Source organism: Lepisosteus platostomus, chromosome 6 (assembly GCF_059453375.1).
Source record: "Lepisosteus platostomus isolate fLepPlt1 chromosome 6, fLepPlt1.hap1, whole genome shotgun sequence".
In the NCBI taxonomy this organism is placed as follows: Eukaryota; Metazoa; Chordata; class Actinopteri; order Semionotiformes; family Lepisosteidae; genus Lepisosteus; species Lepisosteus platostomus.
The window spans coordinates 63,113,195-63,131,582 of NC_142616.1; the positions used below are offsets into that span (position 1 = coordinate 63,113,195).

Sequence of the window (18,388 nt, forward strand, 5' to 3'; positions counted from 1 at the left end):
CTGCCTAGGGATTTATCACATTACTCGATACACACCCGCCCCCTCCTCTTCTGGATTAACAAAGCATCTATCAACCTAATTTTATGACAAGAGAATGAATGTGGTGGCGAGGGGAGACAAGGAGGCAAAACAAGTCTGGCCTTCTCCTTGTAAATCTCCAAGACAAGCTTGAAGATCTAGGTGACACTTTACTACTGTATGATTCCACTTTGAAACTGTTGGTGTCTGGGATCTTTTCAGTTAAAAAAGAGACCCTTTTCATGTTATCATCGAGGTGTTTTACTGTAGGTCTATAGGACACTAAAAAAATCTTTGCACATTGCAATGCAACATCACATTCCAGTCCCAGTATTCTTTTACAGAGGAGACATCCACATGCTCAGAATAATAGTCATTATCTAATGCACGTAGGCAGAGGAAAAGCACACATCAGTGTTTGGAGACCATCCTGGTCTCTTCATTTTGCCTGTCAAAAAGGCTCATATGATCTCCAGGTTCCAATGTACATTTCACCGCTCTGAGTGTGTAGTTGAACCCTTTGTAGAACTAAACCAGATATTGTCATAATTTAAGATATACTGTAAGGAGGAATTATAAGTGGTACCTAGCTATTTTAAGTAAATACGGAGAGTTAAACATGTTTTTCTCTAACTCTCTGCCTTTTTATTACATCAGTGTATTTATTTTCATTTGTGTGGATTCCTTTTTGCCTTATGCTTGTCTGTCCATCCAGCCATTTTCTAATATTTCTTCACCTAATTCAGGGGGGAAGCCAGGGCCTCATGTTTGTAAAATGAACAATTGTTAAATATAAAGGATGATAAAAATAGTTACATTGTTATAAATGAAAGTATTTGTGAATGAGATTTATGAGTGAATTGAGAATTCAAATGATTTCAGATTTAGTTAATGTTACCTCCTCCCTAGGGGGTATTTGTGAACTGGAGAGAAGGATATGCTTCCAGCTTGTTTTGTATATCACCAGCCTGCAATCACTACAAAATGATTCAGTCCTAATACAGTTAGCAGTATTTTGATAGTCTTGGTGTTTGGCAGGTCTCTGCTATAAATAAAAGCTGCTGTATGATAAAGGAAAGGTATTCTCAGAAGACCATTTTTTATTTCAATTACTGTGTAGTTTTTGATGCTTTTACTGTTATCCATAACAGCTACAGTACATAACACTATTGATACTGTAAGTGCGCTAAAATAAAATGCATCTGTTCTTTACATTGTTACTGCCAGTCTCAAGCTTTATTTAGAGACAAAATATTTAGCATTTAATTTAAATCTGTCTTTGCAGTGCAACCACACGAACCAACAATATATGGAGAGGTATTGATTCTGCAGAAGAGAATCAATATTTTTTATCATCACACTCTCTGTTGCTATGGAAACTAGTGTTTTTGGACATAGTTCTGCGTCCTGGAAAACCACTCTATCAAAAGGCATTCCGTTTTGGGAGCAAAATATATTACAGAGCTCATTTCGGAAAAAAAAAACTGGCCATTTTCAAAATGTGTCTTGATAATGTGTTCTTACAAATGTCAGTATATTGAAATGCCTCAGGCAGCATTCTAAACATACTGTACTGTATGCAGTTCATACTTTACAAAGTAGGTGTACAGGTGAGTGACTTACTGTACATTGGTGACCTACAGTACAGTATTGTAAACTTTATAGTTAGAATAAAATTACATTTTACATTGCTATAATGATTACAAAGCATTCCAGGTGCTAAGGATAATTTGGTAAGGAGATTTGATTTGGGCACATTTGCAAAACCATTGGCAAAAAGACATGTATGTGCTTACATGCTTGTATTTTTGCTATGTGAACTACTTCATGTGAGTATACTTAATAATTAATCACGTTTATTATGTATTAGGTATCCTAAAATTGTAGATTTTGAGATTTGTAAATGGGCTTATTTAAAGAGTGGTACTGGACCCCTGATATTCAGTAATCATGTGTAATTACATCTATGTGAACTATATACATTTTGCTGGGGCTGAACTGACACACCACCTGTTTCCATGGCAACCCAGAAAATCTGTACAGTATGTTCCAAAGATATGGCACCTAAACTACTCTCTTTAAAGAGGTAATTTAAACACAATTGTATGCAGATACTTCTCTGTGCCTTCAAACCTTGTGTTTGTCCATCTGAAAATAGCTGCCTGCATGCCTTCTGAGCCATGCAAGACTGTGGTCTCTCAGAAGTATTTAAATTCAGCCTGTGTGGTGCTTCTGGTTTCCATGGAAATTTATTTTTAGCTGCGGTAGAAAAAAAAGCAACTGTTAAAATATGCAACACCTTTTATTATGACAATGTAATCGATTTTTTTGCTCCATTCTCAAACACTCAAAACAGTTTGTGATTTACCAAATTATTTGTTTCAGAATATCCAAATACAGTAATGACAATTACTGTATTTGTAATGTATACTGTACAGTAATGACAATGACATACATTACTGCATATGAGTAGCACAAGACATTGAGCTCTGTTATAGTCAGATCAGAACAGGTTCTAAATTAATCTTTGATCTTTTTTTTAAATTTTCAACTTTTCAGTCTTAATGCTACCCACCCTATATTTGACATCTCATTATTAGTGTATGTGTGTCCTGCTTTTACACCCAAATTAATGAGGGTATTCTGCACTTCAGTGTGTGTCCCTAGAGTCCTCAGATCGCACAATCACAGTGATTAATGAGGCAGTGGGAAAAGAGGTCGACTTCAGATTTTCTGTATTTTACACAGGATCTTGGAAGTAGGCCGTTTCACCACTTCACTGTTCCTACTCCCAAGTTGGGAGTCATCCTCGGAAAGGCGGTCTTACCCTCTTATAGTGTCCGAAACAATTTACTGCTAATAAATAAAAACAGTCATTATTAGTCTCCACGGTTTTTTTTCCAGTGAAATACAAACGGTGTATTTCACAGAGTGGTGGCACTGTGGCTAAGGAACTGTGCCTGTGGCTGGAAGGTTGCCAGTTCAAATCCTGCGGCCGGCAGAGGAATCCTACTCTGTTGGGCCCCTGAGCAAGGCCCTTAGCCCCAACTGCTCCAGGGGTGCTATACAGTAGCAGACCCTGCGCTCTGACCCCAGGCTCTCTCCCTATCTGTGTGTCTGTGTCTCATGGAGAGCAAGCTGGGGTATGCGAAAAGATTAATTCCTAATGCAAGAAATTGTAAATGGCCAATAAAGTGATCTTATCTTACCTTATAATGTGTATAACATTTTTTCGAGTAAATGTCGTTTTTATAATGTAGAGAATGCATCATGACTGTACAGTATGTTTTGTAAATGACAGTTGCATAATATTGATATTATCAATAATATCAGTAATTGACAGTTACATGATATTCATATTTTCTTTTTGTTCTGTCTTGTTAAACTCTGGACGGTCAATTGTCTATCCTTTTTGTATGCAATTTAATGAGATGCTAAAAGAAATACATGTCAGGTCAGAACAGTATGTCAGATCTACCTTGTGAATTTTTTTTGGGAGTGATATATAATCTAATTACTATCACGTGAGTGTTGCCGAGTGGCCGCAGAAAGTTACGCTGTTCTGGGTTCCTCTGGAACCCACTGGTATGTTTTATGAGGTTGTCAGTTTCCTAGAATTGTTTTGACCTCTGTTGAAGGTTAGTGATGACTTGATTTTTATTTAATCTTGCTGTGTTGGAAAATGTACAGTAGTCATGTGTAGTTTATTCTTTTACTACAGTATAAAAGGCTCTAAAGGGCTTTTGTTAAAATAGTACTGCACTACTCTTCTTTTTTCAGCTGTGTTTTTTTTGTAAGTTACAGGTTGTTACATCTGTCAGCAAGTCAGTATCCCTAGTTTGCTTCCTCATTATTAAGACATCCTTTGAAGTTTTTTTAGAAGCACTTTTCATTGTGACATAGAGTACTATGTCCAAAAAATATTTCAGGATGTCCTATATGTCATTGCATTCTAATCCCTGGGTACCCGGCAGCTGATTAAGGATTCTTTTCAATCATATTGCTCTTGATTCTGAATATAGTTAAAAAGAAGAGTATTTTCCCCTTCCAAAATATGTGGCTTTCATACAGTATGTAGCAAGATCTGTCATGGCTTGGCATCAGTCCCATACTTAATTAAAAATAAATTTCACAATGATTCTGTTCAAGATTTTTTAAAACTGATGCTAAACCTGATGAAATCTCTCTCTGTGTGACAGATGCTCTTGGAATTTCTTTACTGCATTTATTTTTGAGTATTTATTAAGATAGTTCAGCTGGGACGAAGTTTGAAAGAAAATGTGCTTACCATTCAAGAGTAGCCAGTTTATATAAATACAGTATAAAACAAAATTGAATAGCTGGCTGAATTATTGAATAAGATCTGACTAGATTGTCAGAAATTGTCTGCAATAAAAATGCCAGTGTTTTTTTTCTAAATCAAAGTAAAAGTATGGAATACTATACGGAATACGTATGGAAAGCTATTTGATTATTTTTTTATTCTAATTTTGCTTTCTGTATGAAATTGATTTTGTGTAGCACAAAGTTATGCAGTTTTGTGCACTCTTTCTTAAGGGAAAAGACTGAAATCCATCTCATATCCTAGAAATGAGAACAATTAGTCAGCAATACTTAAGAATACTCACACTACAAACGATGTGAAACTGCCTCTTTCCACTGTTGGCTTCTAAAGGTTAGTTGTGAGTTACTCAATCTCTAGTTTCTTGATAGTTTCATACAACCATCCATTTTCTACCCACTTAATCTAATACAGGGTTGCATGTGGCACTCTGTCACCCTGACAGTTACTATATACAGTATACTGTATGTGTCAATAATATAATATCGATATTTTCTTTTTGTTCTGTCTTGTTAAACTGAACAGTCAATTGTAACACCAATGTAAGGATGCTGCCTTGAACAGTACAGCACTTAAAAATCGTAGTCATAAAATGTCTTAGCAATATGAGTTAGAAAAACATTTTTGGTAGAAAGAATAGCAAAATTATTACGTTCTCTTCTGTAGCTACTATAGTATAGTTATCAAGGTGCTGCTGAGAGAACTGGGAGCACATACAGTAATACAAATGAGAGGAGGCTGTTTGGTCTATCCAACCTGTTTAGTTGATAGATAAAAAACATTGATGGTTTTTAAATTAGTTTTCTTCAGAACTATGACCCAGATAAGTGAATAAATTGGTATAGTATGAAAAGCCTAGGAGACATAAAGACTGAGGAAGATGTAATCCTAACAGTAGTAAAGGTTAAAAAAAACAAGAACTAACCAGGAACCTTCATTTGAAAAGTTCCAAAACAAAGCTGTATTCTCCATTGCATTGTCTTGGTGCTCATTAGTCTGTAATACAGCTTTAACTGGGGAAAAATACATTTGAATAGGCATGCAAAAGGCCTTTCATGACAAGCAACCCTCTAATGCTCTGATGTTTTCTTATTACAAGTTAGTTGGTAAGCATACTCTGTACTCCAAGGGGTTGCTTCCACTAAAGATGTGGTGTGATTATTCCCTTAGGCTTTGATGAGGGAGATGTTAGCAGTGGACTCTGTAACCTGATGGTATGCAGAAGAGATCAATGAACTCCCTCCTTGCAATGCGTAAATGAAAAGGAATATGAAATGAGACTATATTTAGTCTTCTGTTCTATTCAGAACCTGGAGCTTCTGGTAGTTCTTTTTTTGTTCTCAGCCGCATTTTCAATCCCTTTCCTTTGTACATGGTTTTCAATCCCTAGTGGAGGAACTTCAGGTGGCTACGTATAAACTGCTTCATCTTATAGCGCTGGAGATATTTACATTTAAAGTGTTAGAAAAAAAATCCAGCCAGACTGCAGATTGGATTAGTGCATCTCTTTTATTGTCAAAGTAATGCAAAGTGCATGAGATGAAAGGAACATTCCCGCTTAACAGCGAGAACTGAATTAAAGTATATTCTTAAAATAATAACCTTGAAAATGTGTGCTAAAATACTGTACTTTTAAATCCCCCCATTTAGCATTCTTTTTATGCTTGCATGCTTTACCATAATCTCTATTTATCTTTTAATAGAGATTCAATACTGAGGGTCACAGAGAAGCGAATGCTGGTTGTTATCGTGGACCAGTTCTACTGTAATCTAGAGATCTATAGGTACACAGCTGTAATTGTTTAGCAGCTAAAATAATAAGAGGATCCAATCCTATTTATCAGGTACCCAACAAAATAAAATGTGGAATCTTATTTACCCAGCTGCAGTTGACAGTTATCAGCTCTAATATTTTCTGCTCCCTGTATGGTTTACTATGTTGGATATGGCAGTGAGGTACATACTGTAGTGCTCCATATCAGTTTGTCTTAAAAAACAAATGGAATATATATATATACAGGTATATCACATATTTAATACATGATATAACTATGTATAATATATAATATAAATATATTAATCTCTAGATCTTTAATATTCTAAACAATTATTGAATTATACAAAATAGTAACATTTTTAAAGATTTAAACATTTTAGCTGCATACTTCACTATTGTGCTGTCAAAAGGAATGAGAATTAGGAATGGCATAGTGAAACTGTGAATTTATTAGAAAAAAACAGACACATGTCAAAGTAAGATAAGCGTTCATTTTCTAAGAATCAAATTATGATATTATTGAAATATATATATATATTATTTATTTGCGTTTAGTAGACAGGTGCCAAAGATTAGTCCTTGTTAGGATTGGATGACCCATCCCAATAATATGACTGAATTTGCCTCTATACTTGTATATATTTTTAAAATGAAACAATTTGTGTTCCCATGAAGAGGTATAGAATACAGGATTTTGTTACTGAGGCACTGGGGCTCTTTCCAATGTGCTGTATTGTATACTGAAGGGATTATCCCAGCATACTTTGGAGACCTTTTTTCCACAAGGATTCTAGCTGATTATTCAGGGATTTATCTTGCAGCTCCAAGAGTTTGGGTATTTTCAGGCAGGAAGAGTGTAAAAACAAATGTCCAGACAATGGGATTCCAGTCCTGGCAACATCTGTTTTAAAGTTCATTGCCAGCTGCCTGAGGGGTTATTTTGAGTATTTAGACCTTGGGAGTATTTGCAGAGACCTGCCAGTATCCTCTTTAAGTACTTAAAAACAGAACGGGAGGCCTTTCTCTTTTTAGTCAATGTGAACTACGTTCTGTGTGACAAACTCCATCACTGCATACAACTTTTCTGTCTCCTGAAGGGATTTAAGTAGGCTGTTCCTTCCCATTTGATTAATGTTGAGACTTCTTTTCAGTCCAGTCTCAGGCCTGGTTTGTTAATGCTGTTTCTTTCAACTTCATTTTATACAGATGTACAGTACCCCAGGTTACTTTTTTAAAATCTTGAGTGACAAATTTGAAAACCACGTGGTGTTGTCCTTTTCTTTGGAGAAAGTAAAAAAATATCTTGAAACCTATACACCTTTCATTTTTTCTCAGCCCTGAAAGGCTAAGTCTAAGCCATGTCTGAGTGATATTCTGGAAGAAGAGAAAGGAAAACTAAAAAAAGCACTCTTGAGATGTGGTTTTTGTCTGTCAGTAGATACATTTTCCCACTGAAATGGAAACATTTATCCAGCAAACTTAGAATTCAATTACAGGGTTTCTGTTCACATAATAAGGCAACAAGAACTTTTTCAGTGCAATGGATTGGTGGAAGGCCAGGAAACCAATATTGTTGACATGAGGAAAGATTTTGCAATTTAGTTATCATTTATATCCAGAGATGTATAACCTCAGTCGAACCCCAAAGAACATTATAAATCTTGCTTAATATGCCAGCTGTACATTCACAAAATGAAATGCATATTCTCTAAGGAGTGCACATTTTTGCTATTGGTTTTTTGTCTGGGTTTCATTCATCTTTTTGGCATCAGTGCTAATGGACTGTGAAATCTGCCAGTTACCAGGCTGCTTTCTCAAAATACTGAATTTTAAAATAGCCGAGGCTGTTGAATGGCTTTAGTGATATATGTTGTTAAAGGATCCATAAAAGGATTTCTGTCAAACAAACAAAATCTTACAAAGAAAAAATGGCTTTTACCATCTAGTATTTTGTAATGTTCTCTGAGGAAATATATATGCAGTAGGTTTAGTGTACTTTTTAAAAACAAATATGAGTATATAAATAAAAATGTCAGAAATTTCAGAAAGTTTCAGAAATTATTTTGATTTTAAATGAACTGGAAAGCTTAAGACATAAATCCAATGTTTTTCGTTTTATGAAAACGCCATATATTTTATCATGCTCAAAGGGTCTTCTCAATAATGACCTGAGATCATTTATCTTGCTTAAGCTAGCAATCTCATTGCTTTCAAAATGTGGGACTTACAAAAATAAAACCTAGTTGATGAGGGAGCAGTATATTGTACAGTATTACATGCATCATTCAATGTAAGACCAGTCCTTTTGATTCTTTACAATTGAAAAGCAAGTCATTTTTAATACTGACATTCCCTGACATTCAAAAGTTTATGTTATGTGTTTTTGTCTCCTTTTTTAGTGGGATTTTCCTTTAAAAAGAAATCCTAGCTACAGTAGAAGAAACATCCCATCACAATATTAATTGAAAGAAAGCTAAGCACTGTATGTTTCCTATTGAAGTGCAGTAATTCAACTGACATGGATTTTATTGTGACATACAGTAACAGTAAGGACATTATAGCTCTAAGGCCGTATATAATTTTTAAAAGGACTACCTAAGTATTAAAGTAGTGCTGTATCCCCATCCTGTATAGGAAGGGCTGGTGTGTGAGGCAAGTGCCATCTGTTGGCTGCAAAACTTGGTGGTTACACAACACCTATATACTGTACTTGCCCCACTTCACAAAGAAAACTCTAAAAAATGTTCTTAAATCTGAATGCAGATGAGGGCCAACCTGGTGTCCATGTATGTCTTACTGGAGGCAGGCATTTAATATCCAAATTAATTGGTAAAAAAATGTACTCATTAAAAAAAAAACATACACATACATAAAAGCAACAGAGAGGTAGTGTGGATTGGGAACTTTCAGAACTGCCGATGAAAACGACGATGGAAGTACCAGCCGTCGTGAGGCCTGTGTTGTACGTCTAGCTACCAATTCTCATTTTGTGTTTAATCTCTTAACAATTATAGAATGCCTTCACAATCTGAAAACCCAATTTACAGTACTCCCTCTATTTTTAAGGACACTCAAATGAGAATTGCTTTTGCTGGACACTTACTGTGGGCCGGTTGGTGACAATGTTCATTTTGTCCAATGAAACACACCATTAAACTCTTCTTCCAAAGGAACCTTTGGATTTATGTTTGCTATATGTTTCCTTGTTTACCGAAGGCTTTGGCAAGATGTCCGAAAAATGCTGCATTATCTTAAAAGATCCCTCTGGAGACTAGATTGGGATTATATTTACAATTTCAGATAATCATAACTAGGAATAGGTGACATTAAATATTTTGTGAAATTACCTTAAACATTAATGACAGTGAGAAACCAGTTTTACAGTATGTGCACAGACAAAAGGCTATCTCAGATATATTTTATTGAGTGTTTATTAGAAAGTAATTGTAGTTCATGAAACATTCAGGGTTTATTGTATTTATTGAGCAAAGGGAAATTTACTTCCTTATTTCTAAAAATTATATTAAAATTTCTTTTTCTTCCATTCTGTCATGAGATCCAGAGTTTTTACACGTAAATTTACTTGAAAAGTTAAATCCAGCATAGTTTATTATTATCGTTTAAAGAGATTTACTGTTAAATGATGACACATCAATAGAAAAATGAAGTAGCTGAGCTACTGTTCATCCGTGGCATACTGCTAAGTATGCCCGAAGCTTATGTGACCTGTTATAGTGTCAGAGTAATTTGCATGGCATATAGTTTGTGCAGAGGAGTGTAGGGCAGAGTTTCAGAGTCTTTTATTTCAAACTTCCTTACATACAGTGCGTGAAAATAAGAGAATTGCTAATGAGTCTGAAGTATAATTGAATACTATGGAGGGCAGGAAGCCTGAATCTTGTAAGCAGCCTGTTACATTTTTATATGCGGGCATTCATAATGAAATGATTCCTCTCACTGAAAGATAGGTTTATATGCTTGTACTTACATGGTTACTGTATGTAACTGATGAGATATTCATCTCACCGAAATAAAAAAACCCAACCGTATTTCTTAAAGTTACAGTACATGCAGTATGTGCTGTGGTTTCCATTGCATTCTTACAACAGGTGCTTTTGGTAGTCCTTTCTTAATGTGTAACTTTGACTGCTGATAGATTTTAACTTTGAATTTCACAAGATCTGCCTTAGAAAATGTATTATTCACTCTTCCTTGGCGCTATGAGAATAAGCATCTATGATGGTACACTGGAGAGCTTTTCAATAATGATAATGAGATCACAGCTTAAGCAATCTTCCAAAAATACCATGGGATTATATATTTTGAGGTGCCCAAATAACAAGTAAGAATTCAGTATACACGAATTATTTTTGGTTCTGTCTTCTCTATAAGGTGAGAACATTATACTGGCCCTGGTGCAGGATGGTATGCAGGGCCTCTCTCAGTTCATTTGTCTATATTGGAATGTGAGGGGGGACGTAGAGTTCCCATTACACACTTTATGCTTTTGTGGGGGGCTCTAGAGGTTGCCCTTCCCATATCTCTGCAGCTACAGTAGGTCCCTGTCTTCATTGGACATACGTAGAATCCAATTACCGCTTGTAAGCCAACTACAGTACCTCTTTTATATCAAAGTTAAACAAACACAGAACGTTACAGAATATTAAGACCTTTGTTTCTGAAATGTTTTTGGAATAATTGACACAATCACACATCCCTCAAATACTTCTCAGTGCATATTTTATCACAAGGAATAATGCATTGGAGTGAAAAAGTAACGTGTTTTGTAATGCTGTATGAAGAGTGCTGATTTTATACTGTACGTAAGGCTTTCATGAATTTATGAATTTATGTTTATATGTAACACAAACACTCCTGCATTATTTTGTTTCATATTCTAGAGAGTAGTCTAGTACATAATTGATTTGTTTTATGAGGTGTTCTCTGTTATACTGTGCATCTTTTTCCTGTAATAGCTATAGTCGATTGTAAGTGCAATTTATTGGTGAAGCTGTAATAGTGTCCTAATTTCTTAAAATGTTTTATTTACTTAAAAAAGGCTTTTAACCAGCCCAGATTAAATAAAACATTCATAATTTGTCCATTAGTTTTTCTAGTAATTAATATTGTAAACTTACAATATCTATGTATATACTTTATACACAGAGCAGTAAAGGTTTTAGTTTTGGTTTTGAAAACTCCTATTTCTAGATCTTACGTTGTTTTTTCTCTTTGTTTATCTGATATCAGATAAAGTTTTAAGAATTTAAACCAGATTGCAAACAGATCCTTTCTTTCAGTTTCTACTACAGAACATAAGTCAACGTTTGCTCATGGGCCTGGGTAATTTATACTAGTCCTAAATTACAATGTTTTAAAATACTGTTTAAAGCTATTTAAATGTGTCATAAACCTTGAAATTAAAATGTATTCTGTGCTATATCATTTAATGTCTTGTTCTCACTTTACAGGCTTGCCAGGAATTGAAACAGACCTAGACAAAAGAAAAGTAATCTATGGGCAAAACTTTATACCTCCAAAGAAGCCAAAAACGTTCTTACAGTTAGTCTGGGAAGCACTACAAGATGTGACTCTTATTATCTTAGAAATTGCAGCCATTATTTCCTTGGGACTCTCATTTTATCAGCCTCCTGGGGAGGGGAATGAAGGTAAGAACCATTCCAGTTTTTAAAGTAAAGTTGTATTCTTTTGTTTTTATTTTAAATGATGAACTGCATTCTGCAGTCTTAATCCTAGATTGACATGCTACTGAAATTATGTTCAGTGAGCCTCAGGTGTGAGTAACACCATATGTGTACTGTATGTAAAGTATGTAAAGTCAGCAGCCTTCACCAGCTCTTTGTATCCATTTTTCAGATGATCATTGTGGATCTCTTTTTATTCTTAACAGCTGCATGCTCTTAATATACACTAGCAATTTGAACTGTATTCTAATCTCGCAGTCTATTTTTCAATAGGAACAGGCACTAACACTGCAATATCAGTAAGGTTCACTTCTCTTTAATTCTTAAAGAATTAAATTAAATTTTCTGCAATGCATTTATTTTTTATGTTATTTAAGTGACTTTTTGCAACATTCATACTGCATATTAGAAATAAAAGCAATCTGAGTACAAGAAAATGTTAGGAAGGTAACGACACAAATGTTTCAGAAGGCTATACGGACGTAACTGGGAGTTGAAATGAAAGAATGATGTGCTAACAGATGTGAAAAGGTGTACCAAATGAAAAATGAACTGTCTCTGGGGGCCTAAGCAATAAGAACTCATCATGGAGAAGAGTGCAGAATCAATTATAATGCCCATGCAACCAGAAGTGATGACTGTTTAAAAGACTTCTAATTAAAATGTATAAATTGTTGCTAATCCGACTCATTCATTAAAAGAGAAAAAGTCCTGTTACCAAAAGGCAACCATGTCATATACCTTTACTGCAATATTAGTAAGAAATTTAATGGTAGAAGCATTATTTACGTATATTTATTCTGAGACGGAATGGTACTCGAGGATGCATCACAGAATGTCCATTTCCCTATGGTCCTTCGGTACTCAGTATGTATTAGAAAATACAAAGTGTTATTTCCTTAGGAGTCTTTCATAAGAATGGCAATGCATTTAATGCTATTTAAAGCATCACACCAACATCCATTGAAAAAAGGCATTTCTGAAGTTTGAGTTAATGAACTGCACCAGAGATGTCATTAAATAAATAACCTTTAGGTCCAGACCATACATCAAACCCTTCTGCTGTAAAATATGCAATAAAGAGATAGCCATTAAGCCTGAGTGCTGGAAATGCTGAGTAAGTTATATCCATCATTATAACAACTATAAATTCAATGACATAGCATGCTGCAAATGCTTATTAATCTTTTAATTTTTGGGACCCTTTAGTGAGTAAAAGACATAATGAAAAAATTACAGATGCTCTGTAATATTAACGCATGTGGAGGAAAAACAACAAGTGAAATTTATTTGATTCGCTGCAGAGTGCGGGCTCTTGAGTTCAGTGTACATAAAGAGCTCCACGGACACACTTAATGTGCCTGCTAAATAAAAAATCGATATACTGGATCAGATGTTTTATATATCCTAGGGACCCTGAATTGGAATGCAACAATTTATTTGGCTCAAAGCCCACTGGATATTGCAATGTAAGGTTGTAATGTACAGTAGGTTTTGTTAGGTGAAGTTTTTTCACTGGTTAAACCAAGATCCTGGTTGTTTTTGACCTGACAACTCCCAAAGTGTTACACTTTACTGAAGAACAGGAAGAATCTGTTAAACTACATTAATAATGATCCGGTTCAGATTGTTAAGAGATGTAGTCGCATCAGCATTCCAGGACCAGGACTCGGTCAGTAGGGGCATTTTACCGGAGCATAAACTAAGCCCTCTAGTCCAGATATTGATGGATTCAAGCTACACTATCAAATTGGCCAACTGTAACAGATTCCCCAGAGAGTGGCACTCAGTGAGATGTGTTTGGAAGGTACTCTGGGCTTCAGGTCAGCTAGTGTTTACAGCAGTTGCCCCAGGAACTTACCAGGCACCTGTTGTCAATGAGGACTGTATTACTCCTCTGACTGCTGGTAACTTGCCAGGAAGATACTGTGTGTTGTGCAACATTTTCCTAGAGGGTTGTGTGTTCTATTACTGTTTCCCCGTGGTGCTACAAAGATAGATATTAAAAGGATAATACGTTATTTTTCATTTAAAATAAAAAAAAACATACTTGTAAGTGCAATAAATAACATGGTAAAACCAAAGCTCAGAACACCTGTTGCATTTGTAGAAGATTCTATTTTTTAAAAAACTTTTCACTGACTCCGTAGGAGTGGTATCTATAACAGATATGTTATATCATTACATATGACTGGATGTTAAGCACCTCTCATAGAACAATGTACTGTATTATATGCGTGTGCAACAGTGAGTTAACTACTTTGATTGCTTCATATAAAATCAGGACAAGTTTGTGAATTATAAGTTTAATGGCCTATTTAAAAATAAAAAGGAACATTTTACTATTTGTTCAAGTTAAGTTTGAATTTTACAATACATTAGTAACACTGCATTTAGAATATCATACTGTTACTAAATTAAAATGACAGAAATAAGCCAAGCTGGATAATCAATAATTAAAAATAAATAATCATAATCCCCAAATCATAAAGATTATGCCAAGAACATACCCTATCATCTGGCACATGGGGTTTAACAAATGTTTATTAACAATGACAATAACACGCTAACCAACACAAAATGCAACATATACACCTACATCCTGACCAACCAGGAAAACAGTTAAATATATCTCAATAAATTTGGATGCTATGATGTGATTAGTTAACCTATCTCCCTCTTCTAAAAAAGGAATCTACTAACCAGGAGCAACATTTTTTAAACTTTATACAGAAAATTCCTAAAAAAACAACAGAATGACGAGTTCTCTTAACAAAGTACAAACAAACTTTGAATCTGGTCTTACAAGCTGAACAAGGACCTCTTGCCTGGGACTGTCTCGTCTCTCTCCTTGTGTCTTTCTGTCTGTCCCCTCTCCTGCCTCCTCTCTCAGTCTCTCTGCCCACCTGTCTTTTTTTCCCTCTGTTCTCCGACTATTAATGGTTCTTAATAATTTACGCAGAACTTAACTTACCAAACTAAACCAGATGATTCCTTTGATCAATGTGTTTCGCATCCCATACAATTCAATAAATATCTCAGTTCCTACTTGTTTCTCAGACGTGCAAATGTTGACACCAGCTAGATGATGACCATTGTCAACTGCCTCTTCCAATAGCTATAACAATACTATTGTACAGTTTTCTTTTCCACATTATTAAAAGAGTGTGGCTGCTTTGAAATCAGACCCAACGACATACAGTACATGTTAAACAACAACATTTCTTCGGTCTTGAACAGAGGAGACTGTGAAGGGTTACTCAAATCTCCTGACAAAGTCAACCTAAAACACTTTTTCAGGATCAATAATGATCAGAAAGTGAAACCAAGAAGAAGATTTAAGGCTGTGTTTAGCACTTGGGACATGAGGGTCCTACAAATCTGGAACAAGCTACTGTACACAACAGTATGAAGCCAGTATCCAGTATTCTGTATTTCCCTGAGATCTTCAAATCATAAAGCTACCTGCAACCAAATGATGCAGATGAATTGAATGCATCCTCTTTGTTTTATTGTTTAGATGTGAACGTGCCACACTGACCCCCCAGTATACCACTACTCTCCTGATACAAATTTAGGAAAAAACAGACAAATATGCTGAAGATAATTCTAGACCTATGCAGAGAAAAAAATATCTTTCATTTTCTCAAATGGTATGATGTTTCTAAAACTTCGAGTACTATAAAATACATATTATTTCATAGTGGACATTGAAAAAAAGCATCACTACAGAAACATTCTATAGGCTATAATAATATTTTCCAAAAACAGAAAAATGATACATAAAGATATATAATGCAGACAATTATAGTACCAAAAAGTTGTTTTTGGAATGATTTATGTTTATACTCAAACTCACCAGTGGATGTAATTCTGATACATATCTAAAAGTAGATTTGTACTTTACGCTTTTTTTATTTTTAAAAGACCTTCTAATTCTAATATGTAAAGTTCATGTTTTTTATAAAGTATTATTTCAGATTAAATTGTTTAAATAACAAAGGAATGCCCATTAAGTGCCTCTTTTGTGACAAGAAAACAAAAAAATCAACAAGATTGTGTACAGTATCTTTCTTCTTTTATGTGTAATTTTGAATTGAGCACATTGATGTAAGGAAATTAATGTATTCTGAAACTTCAATTATTGAACATCCTTGCAGAAGATCATGATGTATTTACAGCAAAGAACAACAAATGCCACGCAAATATTTTTCCCCATTCTTCTGGGATTGTTTCTAAGTGATGTTGAATGTCACTATTATCTAACTATTCCTTCTGACAGTTCAGCACCATGGAGAGCAACCAAGCATAAACATTTCATCCAGCATTCAAAATTGCAAACAGATATGTAATAGAACAATTTATTCATTAATGTTATTAACATACTTCTCTTTTTTAAAATAATGTTTTTATTTTACTAATATAGCTCATTTGATGGAGCTGTATAAAATGTGTAAAAGAAAATGTCTCATCTTCCATCTATTTCTCTGCAGAGATGAGAGATGGGTGTCGAAAAGGTGGCTGGTTGTAAATTAAACAACCACAGCAGGCACAAATTAACTTTAAATGAATCATCTGACATCAAAGTTCTGGTTAGCATGACACTGAATTTAAGAAAAAAATCATTTTTTTCTTTCATTGTGGATCCAATCAAAGCTTTGTTTTATGACCATTTTGAGTTAAATGTCTCTTTTCCCAAAACATTAATAAAAAGTAAATAAAGGGATATAATAAAAAAATAACTATAAATAAACTATATTTCATTTTAAAGCAAGTAAAATGAATAAATATTTAAAAGGAAATCCAGAAATTAAAGCTAAAAACATGTCAAATATTTCAGAAACCGAATGCACACTTTCATATGACTAAATACAGCACAGGCTGCAGAACCAAATGTGTTCCCCGTGATTGTTTATGATGTCTTAGCTAACAAGGCAGCAGGGAAACATCCATAACCAAATATTAATTTAAATTGCTCACTCATCAATGAATTTATATTTAACTGGGGTTGTTTTCCACCCCTGCAGTGTTAGGAGAGTAACTGTGGCATCATACATCTGTGCATTTGTTTCCAGGAAACGTTTCTAAAGGAACCAGAGTGTAAGTGCTCTCTAAAACATTACAGTACTTCCTTGGGGAGCTATACTGATGGCAGAACTGTGTTAGTTATTGGCAAAATAGATTCTTCTATGAACTGATTGAATGTATTCCTTTCTAAAAGAAAATGATTTAGTTACAAATTTATTTAAGTTAATCACAAGCTAAACAATTGTTTTGGTTATTAGAACAGGGTTTGGCAAAGTGTATAAATAAATTCCATTGCTATCTGTTATAATGAATATTGTACTAGAATTATATTAAAATATAAGAACCTATCTCAACTGTCATGATAGATCATGAAGCATTTAATATTTTTTCATTATGGCTGGCACAACATTATCATTGAAGGTGATTGTAAAATTAAAAAGGTGACTGTAGAGCCAAGGAAATCATTAAAATGCTATCAGACCATTTTTACTCACTGAGATAAAAATTAATAATGTAGGTCAAGTACAGAGTCACGGACGTCTAAATATAGAACAAAATGACTCGACTGAGATTTCACTAAGGCATCCTAAGATGTAGACATAGCATACATTGTTACCTGTAGAGGCAAAATGTATTTAAATTCAGACCAGCGTTTTTTAACTTAAAAGATAATTCTTTTAAACCTCCAAAATGAATTATTTTTATTGTTTTATGAAGCTTAGCTTAATTTAATAAATGTATCATTATAGCACAGATACAGTATTGTTATAGCTATTTTCAAGAGAGGCAACACTTACAATCGCTATACTTTTTTAACTATGATATAATTTAGTCTCATTCCTGATTATATCCTTTTTTAATCGTTTTTTTCAAGCAATTGTTTGCTGCAATTGAATATCTCTCCTGATTCTGAAATAAAAAATAAAATTGACCATATCACTACACTTCATTTGAGTTGTGACTATTAAATTAATTTAATAAATATATGCTTGTGAAACACTTTTGTTAACAGGGTGGAAGAAATGAGCATCATGGAACTAAAAGTTAATGTTCTATTTGAAAGAAACACACAGTGTCAGAGATAAATTAATATACTGTATATCTGAGTGCCCCTACCTGTTTTAAATAATTGCATGTTTTAACATTGCTTTCCAAATCGCTTGTTTGGTTGTGTTTGGTTTGGTGTGTAGCCAGCAATTTGAAACAGAAAGCTGTAATGAGAATTTCATTATTGAAGTAGAGTATTTTATTAAGAAGTTATCGCTTTATCATTCATCAGAAGCAGAAAGGAAATTCCAGTGATAGAACCTTTGAAATGTTATTGCTTTGTGATTTGTTAAAGTAAAGGTCTTTTTTCATGATGTGAAGAAATGGCATCTCGTACTCTAGATGCCAATGGAACAGTAAGGAGAGTACAGACAATTTCATTATGGAATGACTGTGGCAAAAGGAACCTTGTCTTTCAATTAGAAACGTTTAAATTGGCAAACAACAGATTCGTTTACATGGCACAACTTT

At 34.4% G+C, this 18,388-nt stretch overlaps 1 protein-coding gene across 14 annotated transcripts in view; it reads left to right on the forward strand.

Moving 5' to 3' along the window:
• The window catches only part of atp2b2 (ATPase plasma membrane Ca2+ transporting 2), a 171,729-nt gene that overhangs the window by 97,224 nt on the left and 56,117 nt on the right, over positions 1–18,388 (forward strand). For all 14 annotated transcript variants that reach the window (XM_088636812.1, XM_088636815.1, XM_088636825.1 and 11 more), the window contains one exon: positions 11,609–11,806. In XM_088636812.1, coding sequence (XP_088492938.1) covers positions 11,609–11,806 — 198 coding nt within the window. The remainder of the gene's footprint in view (positions 1–11,608; positions 11,807–18,388) is intronic.